A 15,996-nucleotide genomic window follows, 5' to 3' on the forward strand; every position below is an offset into this window, starting at 1 on the left:
GCCTGCGTAAAAGTGACGTAATGCTACGTAACAGCTTGAAAATGGCGGCTGTTTTTGTCGCAAAATACAAGCAAAATAGTGCACAATATTGCCCCGGCTTACGGCGCCGCGAAATGTGCGGCAATTTGCAGCAGGCGCAGTTTCGCATGCGCGCTGTTTAAAGCATGTTTCCTACCGAAACAAATTATAGTTTCAACTGCTTCCAAGTCAGCGATCATGGAACATACAAATAACATGCAGTATTTTGCTTTTATGTTTGGCAATAAAATAAAAATTATTTGTTTGGCGTAACCGCAACATAAGAGGGCAGTACAAGCCTCTCCATGACAAAGAGAACCCAATGCTTGGTATTTGTCCATACTTGTCCTAGTAAGTTGTTGGGTCGCATGATCGAACTCAAGAGAAAAATAACAAAGAAAAGTGACGATTTGGTTCATTACAGCGCTAATTGCAGTCGAGCTTGACGAATGAGTGAATCGGTGACATCGGTGCGCTCCGCGGTTATCAGGCGTAGGGCTTCGCTGCTCTTAAGCGATGGTCGCGGCCGTCTTTTTCTGTGATCACGCCATGAACTTGTAACGTAGCAGCAGACGATGGCGTGGCGGCGGTGGCGGCAGGGAAGGTGATAACGCAACAAAGCTTGCATTGAAGCAGAGAGCCCAGATATGTTACTAAAAGCGATTGAAATAAATAAATAGATACGGTAAAAAAATTGTGTGATGTTGTTTAGCTCGACATCCGCCTTTCGCTCGATTTTGGATCAACGTTACTCGATCGCCTTGTGGTGTTGACGCCAATTCTGACCTCCAGAAATGTGTTTTTCTTGTCAGCCTCAGCTAGCGTCTTAATTTTTATAGTACATGCCAAGTGTTTTTATATCTTTCTTGCACAATATTTGATACCTTGGTAGCGATCTTTATGAGTGACTCGTCAAATTACACTGCATGTCGTCATAGCTATAGGTATAGCACGTCACTAATTGCTTACGTCGTGCTTACGCAAAAAAACATGGGCGAAATGCCGGCAATTTGTGCAGTCGAGAATAGGGCCCCATGGCTGCGTTTTTAGCATATATGAACAGATGCCGCAAGACGTGATAAGAACGCCAGCGGGATTTTTTTTTTTTTTTTACCCCACCTTGTGTTCACGATGCCGAAGGCGGCTGCTTATCAGCGCAACGTACTGGTGGTGGAAATCTTCGGCTTCGCGCGGCTCGAATGTTCGGAAAGGGAAAGAGCGGTGGCTTATCAGCAACAACGTTCTAAAGCGTGAACCGCGTGGTAGATTTGGTATCGCGAAAACGTGCAGTGCACGCCAGCGCGGATACAACTGGCGTGGTGTGAGCGGCGCGGTAAAAGGCGGCAACATGGCGTCGGCACTGGCCGTGAAGCGGTGCAGGCAGTTCCAGTAAGTTCCAGCGACCGCATCTAACCGCTCGCTGAAATGCCGCACGGGGCGCAAGCGAAGACGCTCATGCAAGAAAGGAGCTAATAATGTGGGCGAAAAGTGGAATATAAACTGCCATCCACGCTGCTTGTGAAAGCGCCCATCAAAAAATACCGCGGTGGTAAGCCTAAACATCTCTGGCGCGGCCACGGTGTGGGCGCGGCTAGCCGGCTCGGAGCGCTTCGAATCTCCCGCCATTACGTACGCGTCTCCCCATTGGTGCAAGTTGTCAGGCTCCTCCCACTGCCACGCGAAGAAGCCACCGCGAGCGCGGAATCGTCGACACGAGCACGAAAAAAAAAAAAAAAAAAAAAATACGCGCAACGCTGATGTGCACGATTCGAGCGCGAAAACGGGCCATGCGGTTCACGATTAATAAAATCAACTTGCCGCGCGCGGATGGGGATACTGTCGCTATCTTCCGAGATGCATCAAGCAAGGTCAGTTGTGGTTATCAGGTACGCACGAACTAAAGGGTGCCTATTTTTTTTTCTTTGGGTGTCTACGTTAGAGGAGGGCAAGGGGTGCACGCTGCGTCAGATGGCCGATTTCACCCTTTTTTTTTTTCTTTTGCTACCCTAAAACGATGCCTCAGCTGCGCCGGTCGATCAGCAGACCCGCCGAAAAACCGCACTATAAACGGTATTGTGCTTCGGCGAACCGCATCTTAAGCGGTATGCTTATGCATTGAGTTCTATGGGAGGCAAACCGGTGGTCGCAAAAACCCGCGTTATATCCGGTCCCGCACTATAAGCGGTTACGTTATAAATGGTCTACACTGTACTTATGGTACAGCTATAAATATTTTGCAGGTACATTCTTTGGGACCTATAGACTGCAAATAGAATTAATACAGAAAATTGATTTTTTGGCAAATTTTTGGTCCTCAAGACCAGTAGAAATTTGGGCCGTCATGATTTAGAAATTGGAATTAATTCAGCAAAAGGGAATCTGAACATTGCAGTGAGCAGAACAGGGGCTGTACATTGTGTCCAATGTGTGGCTGTAGTCGACGTTATGCGGGGAAGGACCAGGTGTGATGCAGGTTTTGTGACCACTGGTTTGCCTGCCATAGAACTCAGTCTATAGGCACTGACTTCTGAAAGGGGCCTCCCACCTTCCTGAAGCATAGTGGGGATAGTGCACTTTGTGGGGCTTCTTGCTGCTCAATCAAAGCAGCTGGCAGGCAATTTTATGGTGCCGACCCCCCTTCCCCCCCAAAGAAAAAAAAGTAACGAAAGAAAGAAAAAAAGAGAAAAGGAAAGCGCAAATTCGATGTGGTGTGCGCTCCCCTCTAACATGGTTGTGGAGAGCAAAAAAATAACGTGCCCTTTCTTTGAGGCATTTGTATCAGCCTTGAAGTCAAGTGATAACAACAACCACCAATTTCCGTGGTGCACTTTTGTAGATAGCAAGCTATTGCACCACGAGTTGCCTCTGCCAGACTGCTATGCTGATAAGCAACAGCATTTCACATTGCCAGTGAAGAGGTAGCATGCAACAGAGTTACGAACGCTCCAATCATGTTGCGCTGGCAGTGGTAGCAAGCTTTCTGCCACTGTGACATCCATTCTACATACTCTAAGAAACGAAGCACTCTATGTCAAAGCAATAAAAAACAAAGTTAAAGTGCATCCAATTTTTTGTGAGAATTGTGTGCTGCAGCAGGTGATGTGAAAAAGATTTTTAAGTAAACATTGTTGAGGTTTATGAAGTGGTGAGTGTTTTGGTGATGGTATGTAAAGTATGCTTCAATGGCAGGTTGTGCATGTGGCTTTTGTTCGGGGTCTATTTGGACATAGTGCGGTACCACTCGTGTGGATTTGCGGGGCTCCCGCAACATACGCCGTAATTGATCTACACTGTAGGTCAATTTGTAACGGGCTACAATAGCACTGGCTTCCTGAAATTCAGTTGTGCTGGGATGGCATTTGTGATTTTTGTAGCAAAAAGATGGTCTCTGTCAGCAGCAATGTTTATGCCACATGTAACACGTTTTGCACATTTCATACACTTTCCATTGTCATCCGCTCTCTCATTGTGCGAACGAAGCAAATTGCTGATTGGCAACCCGTTGAACTGAATTCAGCCTTGGATTCACTCGAGTGTGCCCAGAGAGAGCTGGAGGTGCGGGCAGTGTGGCAACAGCCATTGATTGCCGCTTTGTTGTTCTTTTTTCCCCCGTGCCAGCATCAACGCGCAAGGTGAAGGCGCACGTGCCCATGATGCAGATCGACTGTGAAGTGATGAGCACCAAGATCATGTATGTCAAGGAGTCTGTCATTCCCCCACACCTGCGGCAGCAGCATCCACACAACAACCCGCTGGCGCTGCGGGGCAACCCCAAGCTGAAAGCCAGCTTGCCGGCCATCAAGGAAGCCAAGCCGGGGGAGGAAGACGGCCCGTCGTACCTGCGTAGCCTTTCCCAGGGACAGCTGAGGAACCACACGCGGGCGGGCGGCGGCGGTGGCGGCGGCCAGTAGCTCCTGCACTGGCCCCCTGCATCTTGCCTGTTGGGGGACCGTGCATCTGCCTTGGCTTGCCCTGTTCTGTGCAAACTCAGTGCCTCTTGTCGAGGGGACTTGGGAAAGGCTGTCGGGGCTTTTCCCCTCGGGGTTCCTGAAAGTGCTCACTGCCTAGCGTTGCACTTTGGTTTGTGACTTAACGGTAGTTCTCGTGATCTGTTGGAGTGCTGTTTGTTGCTTGTCCGTTTACTGGTTTGACTTAGTGGCTTTTTTCTCGTTGTCGGGACCTGGCATGTGGGGGGTGAATATTTCCACTGTTGGTTTTTCTCTCTTCTTCTTGGGGTTGGGTTTGTAGTTCTGAGCTAGGGAAATTAATGAACATTATCTATAGCTGGGGTGGGTTGTTTTCTTCCCCCTTCTCTCTGTATCGCTGTCTTTTCTCACAAGGCACTATTTTTTTTTTTTTTGATTGCCTAAAGTGGAAATGGAAAATTTTTGTAGTGAAATCATTAGGCCCTTCATTGCACATATAGAAAAATCTGTGCTACAAATCATGGCCGTTTTTTTTTTCCCCATTAAATTAGTCTTCCCTGTACTGCTGTACAGATGCCCCATTCAGAGTTGAGCAATTCTCTGCAGCTGTAGCGTGACCAGGGTGGTGTTGGGCATAGCTCTTCTCCTCTCCCCTGCCACAGTTTCTTGCCGGCAGGAGCACTGGTTCCACCTGCCACAGTCAGCCACCACCTATTGAGATAAGCACCAAGCACATTCCATTGACTCATGCTCTGTGCCTGCGTCGTCCGTTTGCACACATTGTGCACCACATGCTGGCTGGCCAGCTCTGGTCCAAAACTACTGCGATTTCACAGCAACCACCGTCACTGTAGGACCTAGCTCGTCGTCCCCAGTTGTAATATTGTACAAGAGACTGGATTCTCATTTTTATTTGTGAATCGCATTATACAGGCAACTATTCGCTCACTGGTTGGATTGCAACCCGATGTGAATTTCTTCAAGAAGCTCTGTGCCTTTGTATTGGCAAACAGTTATGTACAAATCGATGAAATTCAGTCGTACCCACCGTGTATATATGGCACGACCATGTGGCGCAGCGATTGAGGCACTGGTTCTAAACTGGCCTGACTTGTCGCACTGCTGTCCTGTGGCTGTGCCATGCTGTCACCTGTCTTGTACATGTCACTTGCATCGACGTTTTTTTACACGGCCCCTTCTTGGGCCTGAGAGCTGTGCACATTCACCACATTCCGTAGTCGACTTTGTATGTGTTCACATCTGTGTGTGGCAGTGCGACGTACAGGCCCAAAAAGTGTGTGCGTGGGGCATTTCCGATTCTAGTGTATTTGGAGAAGCAGGGCGATGTACGTGCAATAGATCAGCTACTGCACCGTTATTCTGTGATTGACGACTGGCCGGCTCCTCATTATCGTACGCAAATGTCGTGCGGGCAACAATGATGCTCCTTAGAAAAAATGAAATTAGCAGGGAAAAAAATAACGAATGTATTATATGTAAATACCTTCAGTCCTGCTATCATCTAAGCTCTGTTTCTTTCCTTCCCGTTTGCTGTAATAATTTGCTTGATGAGCCCTAGGCTTCCATTCTTTCTCAGCTCAACACTGATGCCACATTAGAGTACAATATTTTTTGTCGAAGAATGCAAGGTCGTGTGTGTGTGTGTGTGTGTGTGACATTAGGACCTTGCACCTCCTGGTCAATTAACCATGTTGAATTCATTTAATATATATATATTTATATGAAGATATTTTGAATTATATATGTATACATCAAAAGGCTCGAAAGAATTTCACCGTCTTGGGCTGGATACCGAGGCCTGTGTGGGCAAATTTATATTGTTTGAGGAAAGATTAACCGAAGGTGAAAATGCAAATTTATATGGGAAGCACCAAATTGGGACTTTGGGAAGCTTGAGGAATTGTCCTCATATTGTTGAGAGGAATATAGCTGTAGGTTGCGTTGATTGGCAAAGGTTCCCTTACACTTACATCTATGGTCTTTTTAAATTCGGAATATATTTTATCGGGACTTCAGTTCGAGCATGCATCATAGGTCCTTGCATGTGACTGCAAAGAGCATAGTGGCGCCTCATTGTCATAACACATTCATCCTAAAATTAAAAGCTAGGCTTTGGAGATTTTAGTTACTAAATTCAAACTACTTCATAAATAACCATGCGGTAAATTGCAGAAAGTGCCCCATCAGCTTTTGCCTGGTATTTTAATTTCGTTGAACTCTACGTTTTTCAGCACGAATGAAATAATTTATTAACGATTACATTGACAATATAGAGATGCAATGGTAACCTTGCTGAGCAAAGCACTTAGCCTATAGCATTTCATGACATTCCTACCTGGTGGAGTAAATGTGAAGACAGTGTGTGCACTGTGTGTTGTCATGTTTCACTTGTTGTGTAGTAACTAATGCTGACAAGTGTGGCAAGCACTGCTTGCAATGAGACTTGGCATTATGTGGAGTGTGAAATCTTGCATTTGCCTTCTTTTTTTCTTTTTGTTGTTCATATCTTGCCATGCACCTACTTTTGCTTGACCGTAGTTGTATTTATTCTGGTGACATTTTGATCCATTTTGTATGTGTGCATGTACGTGCAATTTCTCCTAGTCCAGTGTTGTATGAAACTTTTCTACACACGAAATAAAAGTGTTTGTTGGTTCCGGTTACCTTGCTTATTTTTTTATCTATCTGTCCAAATATATCGCATGAGCAAGTACTATCGGTACGTAACAGAATAATCTGTAGGCCTGAATGCCAAAAGATAGAACGCACACCACCTTGGACAGGGTGAGTGTTCTGGGTTTCTCATTCCTGCCTGCGGTAATTACAATGTATGTGGTATGCTCTTGGTACAACCCTGCTGCATCATGCTTCATGGGTCATCATTCTTGAGCTCTATGGTAAGGCATAAGTGAAGAGATTGTTTGTTCATGCGGTAATTACAATGGATGCGGTATGCTCTTGGTACAACCCTGCTGCATCATGCTTCATGGGTCATCATTTTTTAGCACTATGGTGAGGCATAAGTGAAAGTTAATGTGTGTAGCTGCATAATGCTGCCTGCTTGAGGAAGGCAGAGGAAAACAAATGCACAGAAAATTATGCTTGGGCGGTAACACACGCATTGATATATCCTTGTAGATGCCTTTTTATCCTCTTTGCGTACTGCCGAGTACTAGTACTGCATTAATAAGAAGGGAGCGGTTGTCAGACATCGCTGAGTTGAACAGTGTCAGTGAAACCTGAAATGAGGATTGATAGGACCAGGAAAAAATCTTAATCAGCATGTCAGATTGGCAAATAGAAAACTGATTGAAAAGTTTATTGGGCTATTTCAGGAGTTCGAATAGTGCGCAGCTTGGAAATGTTTTACAATTATGAAAAAGGCTTTTATATGGGGAGAAATACCTACTAATTTATGATGTCCGAGCAAAACAGCAAAAGCTGAAGGCCATGGGGTTTTATACTCTATGGCTAAATCACCCGCGGGCCCCGAGAAATACTGGAATCGTAACTATAATCAGAACAGATCGAAAAGAGGAGCTATATGAATCTAGGGGTTTTACACTTCGCGCCAGAGCTCAACCGAAACTGCCGAAACTAGTTTGTGGAAAAATAGTTAAAAAAACTGCTCTTGTAATTGTTTTTAGAAACTTTTAAAACGAAAAGTTAACATATATGACTTTGGTCAGTGAGAAACTCTATGCCTGATATATGCATGTCCACGCCCACCAACATTGAGCTTTTCTTTTTCTGCCGCTAGAGCGCTAGAGTAGCTAGAGTGAACGATAAACATCTTTAAAAATGGCGGCTAGCTGGTGTTTAATTTCAGTGCGCTGGCTTTCGAGGCCTTTTTATCCGGGTTCCCACGCGCTAAAAAGTGTGAACACCTCTCCTGCTTTCTTCATACTTGGTCAGACTGTACCTCTGGTACGTACAACTTTTAGTGAAAGCTCTCTGTTAGACATGAAGGCATTTTTTTTAAAGAGCTGACGAGCTACTCAGCTGAGCGGGTAGTTTGCTACACGTCGACGCCGTCTCTGTTTATAAGATCTGTCTCACTTGGTGACTTTTTTGAATATATGCGGGCACGCCAGAGACTATCCCTGTAGAGGCTGCGGTAATGAAGTGCAAATAGAAATCTGACAAAACGATGAGTAAAAGTCTGACAAGGAGATAAATACTTTTGTTTTTTGTTTTTATCGTGCGCGGTGGGGCTGTAAAGAAAGTGCGTGGTGTGTCAGCCCTACTGCATCCACATTTAAATTCGGCTCGATCTTTTTATGGAGCTCGTGAGTTGCCCGAGACCAATGCATCTGACGCGTCTGGGCTGCTTACGACGTCCGCCATTCCGATGCAGCGGCTGTTCCCACGTGATCCAATGAAAGGCGCGCCTAGCAGACGACAGCGCAAGGTCGATTTAATCGACAACTTTCAGGAACCCAGCGTAAACGTTGCCCAGCGTTGCCTTCGGGTTGATTTATTGCGGATGTAACAAATTATTGCAGAAGCCAGCATAATTTCCGTACTCATTTTGCCACTTCAGTTCATATTTTTACGCCGTTTTCAACTTCGGTGGTGTAGATAACTTTTGATGTCGAGTCTGGCACATTCATCAAAACGGCCATTGTCTGCACATGCACAAGTTGTATTTACTTGTACCCTTCGTTTAAGCTTATTTTGGTGCAAGTAAGTTTTATCAAGTACAACTTGCCTTTTCCTGCCCAGGTGTATTAAGCTATTTTTGACCCGAAAGCAGAGCTGTCATGCAGAATAGGGCAGTAACCATGCACACTCTCTCTGATTTTACCAGAACTAGATTTATCCGAGCCACATCCTTCGAGTGATAAATTGAAATATGAACAGTGGAGCGCGTGGCTTTCAGTACATGCTGCGCATCCTGGCCACGGGCCGCGTATGCGCGGTGCGAACAAGTTACGAGAGTTTGTGTCCAGCGTTGATCTGGAAACACCGTCATTCGGCGTGCAAGCGTTTTGGTTTGTCTTCCCACCCTGTTTGGCGACCGCTCACGCAAGCGTTATCCAACTTTGTTGCTGCGATCAGTGAAAATGGCGCATGCAGCTATATATTTTTATTTTATTTCGTGCTGAGTGCCCTAGTTACGACGGAAATACTATGGTCTTTCCATATCAGGGTTGGTCACGAACTCTCGTAACTTGTTCGCACTGCTCATATGTGGCCCGTCGCCAGGATGCGTGGCATGTACTGAAAGCCACGCGCTCCGTTGTTCGTATTTCAATTTATCACAATAGTACATGTTGCTTGCAGCTAACTGGATTTCTTGCTCTTGCCGCAAATGTCACCTGTGTATGCCCCATTATAAGCACTGTACCACTGTTAATTACAGTTAAACCTGGATGTAACGAACCTCTATATAATGAATTCCTGGATTTAACGAATTTTTTCCCACCCCCATTGAAGCCCATGTGTCTGCGACCTCCATGTAATGAAGGTGTTGCGGTGGTTAAGCTTGATGTAACAAACTCGCTAAGCTGATCACTCATTGTTTTTTTACATTTTACTGAAAAATCGGCTGGTGAAACGCACTAACTTACCGAATACTAGCACTACTTTAAGGAGCCAGCAGCTACAAAAACAAAATTCGTTATGGTGATGACGATGAAGGGAGCGGCTAATGCCATCCGATGGCCAACGTAGCACCCACTTGAGGTTTCGCTTGTGTAGCGTGACACCACGTCGCAAGGGTAGCTACACTTCGCAAACAACCGTGCGTTCCCACGTCTGAGTGTGGTGTCCGTTCGACACAAGTTTTAAGCTGCTAGGCCTCCCTGTCGTCGTGCAGTCGCGAGCCTTTACTGCTATCTGGGGTGTTGGCTCATCTGTGATGACTTCTGCTGCCAGAAAACGTAACCTTTTCTCATTTCAAAACAAGCAAGTAAATGCCGTCGCAGCCCGGTAAAGTATCCCAGCTGGCACCCTCTCAACAATTTTGAGTGCGGGAGTGGGCAAGTTTGCGAAAAGGTGCCCTTTTCAGCACAAGTTTGGTTCTTGAAACGCATTTGGAACCACGGTTTCGAAAGGTAAAAGTGATAATTAAGTTACGCTGGTGAATACGGGGGTAAGTGAACTTGCTTCGTTGGAGCACCCTGTAGTGCCTAAGCTCGTGCGAAAGCAGAAGGCACAAATCACGCAGTTTTCTACTGTGGAATAAGTCCTTGAAGGGTGAGTTCACCTTCACTGATATCTAGCATTCTGGTCTCGTTTCTGCTTCATTCACGCGAGCCTCAACTCGAAACCTGCATGTAACGAAAACCTGGATGTAACGAAAAATTGCGAGGTTTTGTCAACTTCGTTATATCCAGGTTTAACTGTATGTTCATTGCTCATAGACATTTCAGTCAAATTTTGAGTTTTAAATTGCCCTTTGGAGGATGCCGATCTGACTTTTTATATAGGCAAGGGAAGCGTTTGTAGAGGAGAGCACGTTTCAGTTGTTAGATGGTTGGAAAGAAAGAAAAAGCGGAGGCATGCGTCGCTTGCTCTGCTGCTTGCATCACATGCTGTAAAATGTTTCACAAGACTAGCTGCTGACGCCCATAAAAAGTGACTCGGTAGTGCATAAATATAAAAGTTCAAGCGCAAAAAACAGGAATAAATCTTTCTCCTAATCTCGTATTGTTTGCACTCCTAGCATTATGTGCACATACCAAATTGCCTTAATCTCCTTTCTGCTGCATAAATATTGTTTTGTCTAAAAAAGCACTATTGTTTAAATGGTTATCGCTCGCTTACCTCCTGAAGGTTGAATTTAAGCATGTGTTCGCCTCAAACGACACTATGGTGGGCTGTCATGGTATGTTCCTGGAAGGGTGGGGGTTAGTATCCTGTCCACATTGCCTCTTCAAAACATACCGACTGCAGGCAAGAGCTCCTTCCAGATGACCACCATTTTTGTATTTTTATTCAAAAGCGATGAATTACTTTTGGCGAATGCGGGGTCACAATGACACTTCATTTTGGCATTGTGTGAAATTAGAGTTCAAAGTAGATTTTTAAACTGAAATTTTATTCATATGGAACTAATTATATTTTCTTGTATTTGGCTGTTTCCTCCTTATTCCCGTGTTTGTAAACCTTACCAAAAAGCACAATGCTTTCACAGCTAAGATGTACCATCTACCCCACAAGCAAGTACTCCTGAGAAAAGTTATTCCGGGTTAATTGCTTTTGCCCTTCAGTACTTTACCAAGGTCGATGCGCCTCAATTGTGGTGAACATATTCATTAATTCGGCCCCTGTTAATTCGGCGTTCCTACTCCCTCTCTTGAAAAATGTATATTGCCCTGTGGCAGCAAACCTTTGTTATTTCGGCGCAAATTTACACGCGCACCACTTAAGGACCAATGCCTTCTCGGAACGTGAGCCGCAACGCGCCTTCCTTTGCTCACCCGCCCTCTCCCCCTCGCGGTGGGGAGAATACGAGCGTACATTGCACCCAGTAAACAGCTGGCAACACCCAAAAGAAGCTGTGGGTGCTCTCTCTGTTTGTTTGTCATCGGATGTCCGAAAACTTGTTCTTTCTGCGCAGCTATCCACCAAAAGACAAATTAGCGCCACCGATTTCACAAAATAAAGGTATATGCATAAAGGAATTGTAAATGTGCTCTTTTTCCTTCATTTGATAATTTGACATGTGGATAATTCATACATTTTTTTACTCCCTAAAGATGCGAATTAATGAGCTTTCACTGTGTGTGAAACAGCCGGCCGTTGTATGATTTCACTATACTCTGACATTTTTTATACAATATTTTTTCTTATCAATTTTCTACTCCAATTAAGCATATAACGTGAGCCTTTATTTAGATATGGGGTCAATGTGTTATCTCTTGTGAATTCGTACTTCCTTTTAATTTTCGGGAAGAGTTGCTTTTTTGACGACAACATGTCACGTTTGGGGTTGACTCTAATGTTCACCACAAAGAATGTACTATTATGAGCAATATGAAAGGGAACACAGGAACGCGTGGAAAACACCCTCAGACCCAGCTATCAGTGATACGCAGCGGCCGCCGCTGGAAACGAAGTGGAAAGGGAGACGCTGTTCTAACAACTGTTTCCATTCCCGCCGTGCGTCTTATCGGCTTTCGGACGATACTATATCATCGGTGAAATGACGTAAGCTGCTGCTTTTTATAAATCCCAGCGCGGTGGGAGTGCCAACAGTTAGTGGAAGAGCGCCCTCCTTTCCCCCTCTATTTTTCACAGCGCCATCCGCGTATCGCTCCGAGTCTGTTTCGAGGCTGTTTGCCACGCGTTCCTGTGTTCCCTTTCATATTGCTCGTAATAGTACATAATATATCCTTTGGGCAGAGTTTTCCTAGATTTTTTAGAATACCCCCAAATTACATATGCTACACATGGACTTGTGAACGTTTTAGTGTAGACACTCTAAACTTCACACTTCTGCTCTTGTTTCTGTGGAAGGTACATGAAATTTCGGTAATTGCTTTAACTTTTGTATTGATTTTTCATTTGCTTGTTGTAAGTGGTAGCTGCAGGTCACAGGGGGCTCATTGGTGAAGGATTGAGTACAAATAAATTCTGGAGTGCACTTAATAAAAATGACACACTCTTTGTGTGTCGATCATGGAACTGATTGATACCAAGGCTATTTTCAACCATTGATACCAGACTAACATGATAATTATAGTAATGACAAATATGTGTGGGGCAACCTCATTATTTGATTACAGACTTGTGTATTTTCAGCGAAGCCGATGCAGTGACTCAAGTGCTCAGGCAGAGGAGAGAGCTTCAAAAGGGCTCCCAAAGAAGTTTCCAGTCGCAGGTGTGAAACATGTTGTACTTGTGGCGTCCGGGAAAGGCGGCGTTGGAAAGTCGACTACTGCAGGTGAGGGGTACTACTGACGTCTTTTTTTTTTTTTTTGACTGTCTTATGAAATTTTTGAGTTCTACATTGGATGATCAACTCGCAATGCTTATAATTATTATTATAAATAATTCTTTTCCAGTCAACTTAGCCCTGGCACTGTCCATGCATCAGACGGTAAGTTCAACCAGCTTGTATTGTGTAGTCTTTTTCTTGCACCTATGCAAAGCAAGAAAACTATTTTTCGCTTCAGTGTTAAACCGGTCCCTTGTTTTGTTTTCAATTGGGCTTCAAGATAAACTGCGAATTCTTGTCAAAAAGGTACTTTTTATATCTTCCAAGCAACCATTCACATCACACCATGCACTGCACTCGGTTTCAGCTCACGTATTCATTTTTTTTTTATCGGTGAGCAGCGCACGTCCGAAAACCTGTTCTTTCCGCCCTGCCTAGCTATCTGCCAAAAGACAAACTAGCATCATGTACTTACAAAAGGGATTTGTGTGATTTCTTAAGGTAGCCTTACAAATTAGAGAAAAAAAAAAGTAACCTTTCAACTAAAAGGTTAGGTAAGCGATCTAAAATTTTGTAGGAAGTTTTCAGTGTTGAATAATGTAACTTATGTGGGGCCTAATAATCCTTCTTGGGAGGCTATCCTGTGGCTACATCGCCTTTTGTTGGCCATTGCAAGCTGTCTGCCACCAATAAGCAGTTGACAGCACTTTATTTGATCAAAAATTGCAACACAATGCTGTATGCCAGCCAGCTGAAAGCCACATTGCAACTTACCCTGGTATTCTGAGTCCTTCCTCCACTCGAGCCCCGAGTGGAGGAGAGCCTTGAAATCGATTTCCCCATGCATAGGCATTGGCAGAATCCTCTCCTTAGCCGAGTGGAGGGAGCAAATGGAATGGAGGAGGGACTCAGAATACGGCCCTTAGTCATGCAAGGCATACATGCTAAAGTGGCTTGCGATAGTTGGGCTTACATTGTTCAACCTTGTCGTCGCTGTCAAGAAGTGAGCAGCGCATTACTTGAACAGTAGGAAATACAGAAAAATTACGGCCTGCTCTTTCATGTTGAATGCTTCCCTTTTTTTTTTTCATGACTTTTCATGACTTTCATGACTTGCCGTAGTTTCTAGCTAAATTGGGCCCATGTGTTCCTTGGAACCACTCGTGAGGAACCTATCAATGCTGATAATCCAATCACTTAAGTGATCAGCAAGTAGTCAGTAATTCTTGAAGTTTGAAAACTGTCATAACCAGCTTTAAAAAAAAGAGTGTGCTGCCTTTAAGGTTAAGAATTAGAATTTATGTTGACCGGAGAAGTAGTAGCTCGAAGGTTGAATTGTAGTACTCGAGCTAAATATGCAGAATTTCACTTCAGGTTTTGGGCATGGACTAGGTAGCAGTCACAAAAACTTATTCTCCTTTGTATTGGTAATTTTCCTTTAATTGCTACATTTCCTTTTAACTATCATTTTGTGTATCGGTTGCGGGTGCGTGTCATATTCATAACAAAGGTGCATCTTGAAAAGTGCTCAAGAGATGAATACAGATGACGTGGAACTGACAGGACAGTGTTGAACTTGCAGTGAAGTTTATTGGAAAGACAAACTCGCAGATAAATATGATTGCCAAACTATGTTATTTCACATGAACGATATCTTTCTAAAATACTTATATAAACAGCACACAATGCCTGTACTTACCATGAAAACTGGACCTACTTCGTGGAGTGATTCAAAAATGAAAATTTGCTGACGTGCGAGGCTATTGAGGGCATGCATACACACAACATTCCTTTTTTCTTGATGATGTAAGCCTCAATAATCTCTCCTGTCACCTGATTGATGTCACCGGGGGACAACTCTCATGCCACCTGTTAAGCACAAGTTCCTCTTTGCGCCTTGTAGAATGACCGTTGTTTATCAACTTCCTTTTTTTGCTAGCAGTTATGCTTTTACTGGAAAAACTGGCTGCTGGTTAAATATTAGTTTGTCAGATCATAAATACTCGCTAGAAGGAAATATAGACTCCCACGTCGCATGGCATTGCTTGGAACTCCAATATTTAAAGATAGCACAATTCTTTCTGTGCACAGCAATCAGCTGACGAGGGAGGTGATTGAGGCTTGCCACAGAGAAAAAAGGAATGCTGTGTGTAAACGTGCCCTTCATAACCATGCGAGACAGTGAATTTTTATTTTTGAACTGCTCAATAAAGCAGCAAACCAGCCTTACTTGCATTGCCTTGCTTGTTTTGCATCACATCCGTGTTGTTTGCCTCCAGCCAATCATGGCTCACTTGAAGTAGACACTTTGAAACAGGCAAAACTCCTAATTCGGCCATGATCGCAGTCCAATAACAAGCGTGTCTCTTGCCACCTTAACGAGAGGGAGCACAGCTGCCTCCATGTGGGTGCTGTCTCTAAATATGACGGCGCGCCTTTCCTTGCAGTCAAATGCTGAAGTGTCGAAAAAAAAGGAACATAGATATTACTAGTTCTTATAAAAGTGGTTTGTGCAAGGAGATCTAGCAGATTTGGCTCACGCGCCAACAGTGAGGGTCGAAAGAAGTGCGGAACTTCAAATAGTATTCGACTATTTGAATTTGAAGTTTTTATCAAATGATTCACGCAATCAATATTTTTTATTTGATTGTGAAACTTGAACATTCACACGTCCCTAATTTTTTCCCAGCAGTACCTATTTGTGCGAGCAATCTTCGGTCTCTGTCAGAGGTTGTGGTGCACATTTTTGTTATGTTGGTATAGCCTGTGCAGTCTAAAGTCGCTGCCAAGATGACAGCTCTTTAGATGATGAGGCTGTGGATTGAAAGGGTATGAGACTCAAGATTACAATTCGGCGTACTGTTTGGTCACTTCCCTAGAAGCCTTCTGTGGGGCTGCTTGATGCAGATGTGTACGGACCTTCCATTCCACGAATGATGAACTTGAGTGGCGAACCAGAATTGACACAGCGTATGTAGAATGCTTTCGTTTCTTGCTCGCATTTACTGAAAAAGGGTGCTGCTTCAGTTTCAAAGGATGTTATAATGTCATAAAGCATGTGTGCGTCCTTCCTTAAAAAACCTAAAAAGAAAACAAAAACAAACAACAACAAAAACAGGGTGTTTTTGCAGACTAACTGACAGC

General features: G+C 44.2%; 2 protein-coding genes across 4 annotated transcripts in view; both read left to right on the forward strand.

Annotated features, from left to right (window-relative positions):
* The window catches only part of Atf6 (bZIP_ATF6 domain-containing protein ATf6), a 50,292-nt gene extending 43,664 nt beyond the window's left edge, over positions 1-6,628 (forward strand). For both annotated transcript variants that reach the window (XM_077675640.1, XM_077675634.1), the window contains one exon: positions 3,637-6,628. In XM_077675640.1, the coding sequence (XP_077531766.1) occupies positions 3,637-3,929 (293 nt within the window). In that variant the 3' untranslated portion in view covers positions 3,930-6,628. The remainder of the gene's footprint in view (positions 1-3,636) is intronic.
* Positions 6,629-7,732: 1,104 nt separating this feature from the next.
* The window catches only part of Nubpl (NUBP iron-sulfur cluster assembly factor, mitochondrial), a 34,918-nt gene continuing 26,654 nt past the window's right edge, over positions 7,733-15,996 (forward strand). For both annotated transcript variants that reach the window (XM_077675647.1, XM_077675654.1), the window contains exons 1-4: positions 7,733-7,892; positions 12,717-12,858; positions 12,980-13,014; positions 15,732-15,822. In XM_077675647.1, the coding sequence (XP_077531773.1) occupies positions 7,767-7,892; positions 12,717-12,858; positions 12,980-13,014; positions 15,732-15,822 (394 nt within the window). In that variant the 5' untranslated portion in view covers positions 7,733-7,766. The remainder of the gene's footprint in view (positions 7,893-12,716; positions 12,859-12,979; positions 13,015-15,731; positions 15,823-15,996) is intronic.

Source organism: Haemaphysalis longicornis, unplaced genomic scaffold (genome assembly GCF_048455015.1).
Source record: "Haemaphysalis longicornis isolate Haplotype H1 unplaced genomic scaffold, Haemaphysalis longicornis Haplotype H1 scaffold_1, whole genome shotgun sequence".
Classification (NCBI taxonomy): domain Eukaryota; kingdom Metazoa; phylum Arthropoda; class Arachnida; order Ixodida; family Ixodidae; genus Haemaphysalis; species Haemaphysalis longicornis.